This window comes from Coregonus lavaretus, assembly GCF_964263955.1.
Source record: "Coregonus lavaretus genome assembly, chromosome: 3".
NCBI lineage: Eukaryota > Metazoa > Chordata > Actinopteri > Salmoniformes > Salmonidae > Coregonus > Coregonus lavaretus.
Window position 1 is genome coordinate 50,053,458 of NC_139990.1, and position 6,477 is coordinate 50,059,934.

Here is a 6,477-nt window from a genome sequence, read left to right on the forward strand (position 1 = left end):
AGGTAATGAAGTGTAGTACAGGCTAACCACAAACAGCGTCTGACTACGGTGACTTCAATGCATTCCTTCCTCATTCATTCCTCAGGATCAGCAGGAGGAGACAGAGACATGGCCTGAACAGACAGCAGTGTTGTGTTGTGCTGGACTGGTACATGGCCTGAACAGACAGCAGTGTTGTGTTGTGCTGGACTGGTACATGGTCTCACTCAGATCATGTTAGACATCATACAGGGATCCTATACAGAATAGTTCAACCAGGTTTATAAATAACACTGAGTGTACAAAACATTAGGAACACCTTCCTAATATTGAGTTACACACGCTTTTGCCCTCAGAACAGCCTCAATTCGTTAGGGCATGGACTCTACAAGGTGTCGAAAGCGTTCCACAGTGATGCTGGTCCATGTTGACTCCAATGCGTCCCACAGTTGTGTCAAGTTGGCTGGATGTCCTTTGGGTGGTGGAACATTCTTGATACACACAGGAAACTGTTGAGTGTGAAAAACCCAGCATCATTGCAGTTCTTGACACTCAAACCGGTGTGCCTGGCACCTACTACCCTACCCCGTTCAAAGGCACTTAAATATTTTGTCTTGCCCATTCAACCTCTGAATGGCACACATACACAATCCATACACCATCCATGTCTCAATTGTCTCAAGGCCTAAAAATCCTTATTTAACCTGCCTCCTCCCCTTCATCTACACTGATTGAAGTGGATTTAACAGGTGACATCAATAAGGGATCATAGCTTTCACATGGATTCACCTGGTCTGTCTATGTCATGGAAAGAGCAGATGTTCCTAATGTTTTGTACACTCAGTGTATGGATACATAGATCCAAAAAGCTACTTCTAAACACCCCACCTTTAAGTACGATGGCTACTGCCTACTTATTACAGTGTTATACACTGTGGACATACTTATGAACACTCCAGGATCACCATGGAGCTCAACATGCTCTACTAGAGTAGGATGGAGGTTGCTAACAGCAGCAAGACATCTTACAGGGCCTATCTGTACTGTATCATGCCTTGCAATAGATAACCGGGATTCTGCCCTGTCTAATAATACCATATCGTCATTCTTTTCATGGCCACTTACTGCACAGCAATGTAGCAATTTACTCCCTGCTTATCGACTGTGTCAACACTCATTTCTGGTGAAACTATAATAGTATTTTCTCTATTCGCCGTCTAACAGAAGTCAGTGAGTGAGGTGTGTTATGGTAGAGGTAACATGGGAGGTGGGGAGTCGACATTAACAAGCTTGGAAATTAGTGTGGTTCTTCTGATGGAAATACTGTATTACTATAACTCCAGCTTCTAGGTGAATTCCGGAGAGATGGATATTACTGATAGAATTTAGGAGGTCTAACCTCCCACTGGCACCAGTGTAGCAATTGATGGGAGTGGGCAGGGTTTGAACCAGCAACCAGCAGGGGAGAAGATAGCCCTACACACTGAGGATGCTATGTAAGTTAATTACCATATTGTACAGTTAGACCCGACAGGAGGGCAAAAAAGGCCAGACTGCAGGATACCACTTCTGCCACCAATGTAGTGATTAAGATGGCAGTTAAAATGGGGTTTGAACCAGCAACCCTGTGGTTAGAGGTGAAAGTGGAAAACCTCTCGTGCCATAAAGGTCTAGACCCCATGACAGTGGCTGGGCATTATCTCTCACATGATGTAGGCCTCAGTGGCGGCTCCTGAAAAATTTCTCAGGGGGGGCAATTTTTCTGATGATTTAGGTGACCTACACACATTTTAAAAAAGATATGTCCAGCAACAACATGAAGACAGGGGCAGCATATAAGTCAATACCAGAAGCATTTATTGACTGATCTCAAAAGTGTTGGCTTACCAGGGTTGGTGGAGCCCTCAGTTTCATCTTTGCCTCGCAAAGCTAACTCAAACACTCCGCAAAACTTCACACACTGGATTAGCCGGCTGAGGATGTGGCGGTTCTTGCTAATGTCGTAGTAAATATATTTGTTATAGTGAATATGGAATATGATATGTTGAGTAAAATGTTGTGCTAAGATCTATTTAGGTCAGGAGCTGGTTATAAGTTCTGTTCCTATCCAATAACAATGGACAAAAGGGTCCTATCTTGTCAGCCTTGTCAGCAGGTGGCCAAGGACAACACCCACGCCATAGGCCTCTCAGTTCTTCCAACTCACGAGTTCTTGCTCTGAGGACACACACACACACACACAAACACACACACACACACATCATCACTGTTAAACACACACACACACACACACACACACATCATCACTGTTAAACACACACACACACACACACACACAAAAATCCCCTCTCTTAGGCTGAACATTTGAAGACAGAGAACCCGACTCAGAGCCAATGCAACAGTGACAGTAGCCTGGAGGGGACCTCGCCCAACTCATCAGGACCAATCAGAAGATCAGAACTACTAGATTCAACCTACTTCATTTATTGCATAAAATGTCTGCACACAATGTTTCGGGGCTCTCTTCAGATAATAATAATAATAATAATAATATGCCATTTAGCAGACGCTTTTATCCAAAGCGACTTACAGTCATGCGTGCATACATTTTTGTGTATGGGTGGTCCCGGGGATCGAACCCACTACCTTGGCGTTACAAGCGCCATGCTCTACCAGCTGAGCTACAGAAAGTGGATACTCATGGATGCGCATCGCAATTGTAAAATGTCAACACAATTGGAGACACCACGTCATTTTTGGAGACATGTTATTGACAGTAAACTATTGTAGATGCGACTGCTAACTAAATAAAACATTTTAGCTGGCTAGCTAATCATCTTAGCTAAATGTGGGGCAAACAATTCAGTTATTTACCGTTAATTTGAGGGATTGGGGTGAAAGAAATCGAGTTACATAGTGATACTTTACGATATACTGTATTGACAATATCGCAATATTTTAGCGCTAGTTGGCTGTACCTGCACCAAAACACCATTATTGTTCCTTCATAGCTTGTTCTCAATCTTTTCACATTGGGAGCCAATTTGTTTTCAGCACTTTTATTTCCATGACTGATCAAAACTCGTTCTCATGGCTTTCTGATCCCTCTGCAACAGACATATGGTGCGCAATAAAATCACAGTATCGAATCGCAATACGTATAGAATCATGAGACTCGCAATGCTGATGCATATATCTTATCGTGAGGTTCCTGGCAATTCCCAGCCCAAGTTCATTTGCCACAACAAATCTCTTCGCTAGCAAACGCGATGTCTTCTCCAAAACGGCAATGTGTCTCCAGCAATGTTTACTTTTTTGACGTTCTATGGCATCTCCACTTTCCAAGCATATATGACCACATGTAATATTTTGGTAAGTGATGCAAATAGTGAACTATGTAGGGCCAGGATGTAAAATATATGTAGCTGCAGCAATTTCTCTTATCTGATATGGTAAGTAATGGGGCTTAATTTATAGCTCCCTAAGAGTTTGACGAACGGGTCCGTGCACGCGATTCCAGATATCTTTACCTCTGAATAAACTGCCTTTATTATACCATATCCACCCTGTCCAAAGTCTCTACTTGGTCTCAGTTCTCCAGTAAACTTGTGATTATCAACACTAACCTCATCGTTGTGGCGGCGGACAGCTAGCCTGTATCCCTCATCAAGTTGAGTGGCAATGTTATTTTTCCGTTCGTACCAATTTTTTGAAAATCCTCGGGTGTAGGACTTTCCGCCTTTAGTAGAAACCTGTTGAATTATTAAATTTGGTCTGGGAGGTCCTAATTGTTTCGTTGCCAATTTATCTTCATTTGTTCGCCGACAAAAAGGAACTTCTTTCAAAGACACAATCCGCTCTTTTCTCAGTTACGTTCATGGTTACGTTACGTTACGTATGACGAAAGCGCGTAAGTGCAAGCCCTCAGACACCCATAGAGATTGTATTGAAGGCTCTGAAATTTGAAAAAAATAGATTTTACATTAGAGGCTATGAGAGACTTCTGGGCGATTTTCAACCTGACTGAAATCGCCCCAAAAGGGGGGGGGAGCCATTTGAAGCACGACTTTAGCCTGATTCGACATTTAGTGGCAGTGTGGCACTGTGGCAGATCAGACGTATAGATTACAACACTGATAACTACTGTTGTCGTGATATAATTGATTAGAAAAAAAATCCCTTCCTTTTCCCGTTTGGCAGTGCGTCGCCCATATCGCCCTATTGAACAGGCCGCCCCTGGTAGGCCTACAGGGAGGCTATATGTTGCTTTCTAAATATCCCTGCCTCAGCCTTTGTACCTTAGAGAATGATACCTGCAGTTGTTTTGGTGAATCACTTAAACGTCAAGTTCTTGGAGCTTTGAGACCTAGAGAAAAGCCATATCGTGTATAAATATAATGCATTATTCATTATTCATGGTTGTTTGAAGATAAGGAGTGAGTCCACTGAGGGAGCTCCAGTAGGTAACTTGAGTCCCATATCATCCAGTTGGACAGGGGAGCAGCAGCAGTGGGGAACCAGGGAAACAGCTGTATGCCAACACAGTAAAGAGCTGGGCCAAGTCTCAGCACAGAGCATGACCCTCTAGACAGCTCTAGAAAGGTTGAGATGACTCTATAGACAACGTGAAAACTCACACTGGTTGCAAACGTACCTTTGAGGAGAACTATGAACTTGAAGAGCAGCAGGTATTTGTGCAGCTCCATTGTGTAAAGGATGGAAGGGCTTCGTGTCGTTTCTGTTTCTGTTCGGGACTTGGGCTTTAATTTCCCTAGAGTTCGTTTAAATTCCGTGCTCCAGCATAACAGAGCGCATACACACGCGATCTTTCAACTCGCCGTATTCCCCAGGGATCCGTGAAAACCGTAAAAACACAGTTCCAGTGGCATTGCTCGGGCGCGTGGTACGGTAACCGTGTTGTGTTGCTTCTGACAGCTCTACTTCACATGTTATTGAGGGAAAAACAGACTACTTAGTTATGGTCTGTTGCTGTAACAGCTATCAGGTTTAACGATCTGTTTCTGTAATAACTATCAGGTTTTGCCCATGTTGACAGCTTTTTCATGAATTAAACAGAGGTTGTTCTAGGTTTCTTTTCTTTTTGACAAAAAGTAGCCTAAAGTATCTAAATATTTTAGGGCAGTAACAACAGTTAGGCCTGAATATGTGCCATAAATTATTACCTTAACTTGTGCGCAACTACACCTCAAATGTCTAAACAACTAGTAAAAAACAACTAAACAACGGATTCAAGCTCAAAACCAACACCTGTCCCGATGAAGAGTCCCATTTGGTGTCGTTAAACCGTCACTAATGCGTAACAGTATCACACATGCATGTTTAATTGCTTCCAAGAAAGCAAAACTATAGGCCAAGCTGTCAGTCAGATAGTCTACTTTTCTACTGCTGAATGTTCCTCCTGGCTCGACACTCCAAAAATTATCAGAAGAAAGTACCCATATTCATCTTTCAACCCAACCGTTTGAGGGAGATCAATGTTTAGGTTCTCTTGACAACTTTTATGTTAACATTTTCACTCTTCTGGTTGGTTGTATCCCTCTTTTTCGTTGTTTTTCCTCATTTATAGCGGTTTTATCCCTCTCTGAATAGTGGAGTCCCACTGCAAAACACACACGGGTAAATAAAAGAGCGCTTTTATTCTAGCGCTAGGACCTTTCTTCCCTCTCTCGTTCCTCAACTCGACTTCTCTCTCAGCGCGCGTCTGGTTCGCATTTTGAAAACCCCAAACCGTCTCTCTCTCTCTCTCTCTCTCTCTCTCTCTCTCTCTCTCTCTCTCACTCTCTCTCTCTCTCTCTCTGTGTGTCTGTCTGTGTCTCTCTGTCTTTCTCTCTCTCAATTAAATCTCTCACTCTCTCTCTCTCTCAATTCAATATTTCTCTCTGTCTCTCTCTCTCAACTCAATTTCAATTTCAATTCAATTTCAATTGAAGGGCTTTATTGGCATGGGAAACATATGTTTACATTGCCAAAGCAAGTGAAGTAGATAGTAAACAAAAGTGAAATAAACAATAAATATTAACAATGAACATTACACTCAGAAGTTCCAAAATAATAAAGACATTTCAAATGTCATATTATGGCTATATACAGTGTTGTAACAATGTGCAAATATTACAAATGGGAAAATAAATAATATGGGTTGTATTTACAATGGTGTTTGTTCTTCACTGGTTGCCCTTTTCTTGTAGCAACAGGTCACAAATCTTGCTGCTGTGATGGCACACTGTGGTTTTTCACCCAGTAGATAAGGGAGTTTATCAAAACTGGGTTTGTTTTCTAATTCTTTGTGGATCTCTGTAATCTGAGGGAAATATGTGTCTCTAATATGGTCATACATTTGGCAGGAGGTTAGGAAGTGCAGCTCAGTTTCCACCTCATTTTGTGGGCAGTGTGCACATAGCCTGTCTTCTCTTGAGAGCCAGGTCTGCCTATGGCGGCCTTTCTCAATAGCAAGGCTATGCTCACTGAGTCTGTACA

At 42.4% G+C, this 6,477-nt stretch overlaps 1 protein-coding gene across 1 annotated transcript in view; it reads right to left on the reverse strand.

The window, feature by feature from the left end:
- Positions 1 to 4,685, reverse strand: part of itga10 (integrin, alpha 10) — a gene marked incomplete at both ends in the record, with an annotated part of 43,720 nt that extends 39,035 nt beyond the window's left edge. The window contains 1 exon segment of the mRNA XM_084150307.1: positions 4,634 to 4,685. Within this exon segment, the coding sequence (XP_084006433.1) occupies positions 4,634 to 4,685 (52 nt within the window).
- Between the last annotated feature and the right edge of the window lie 1,792 nt (positions 4,686 to 6,477).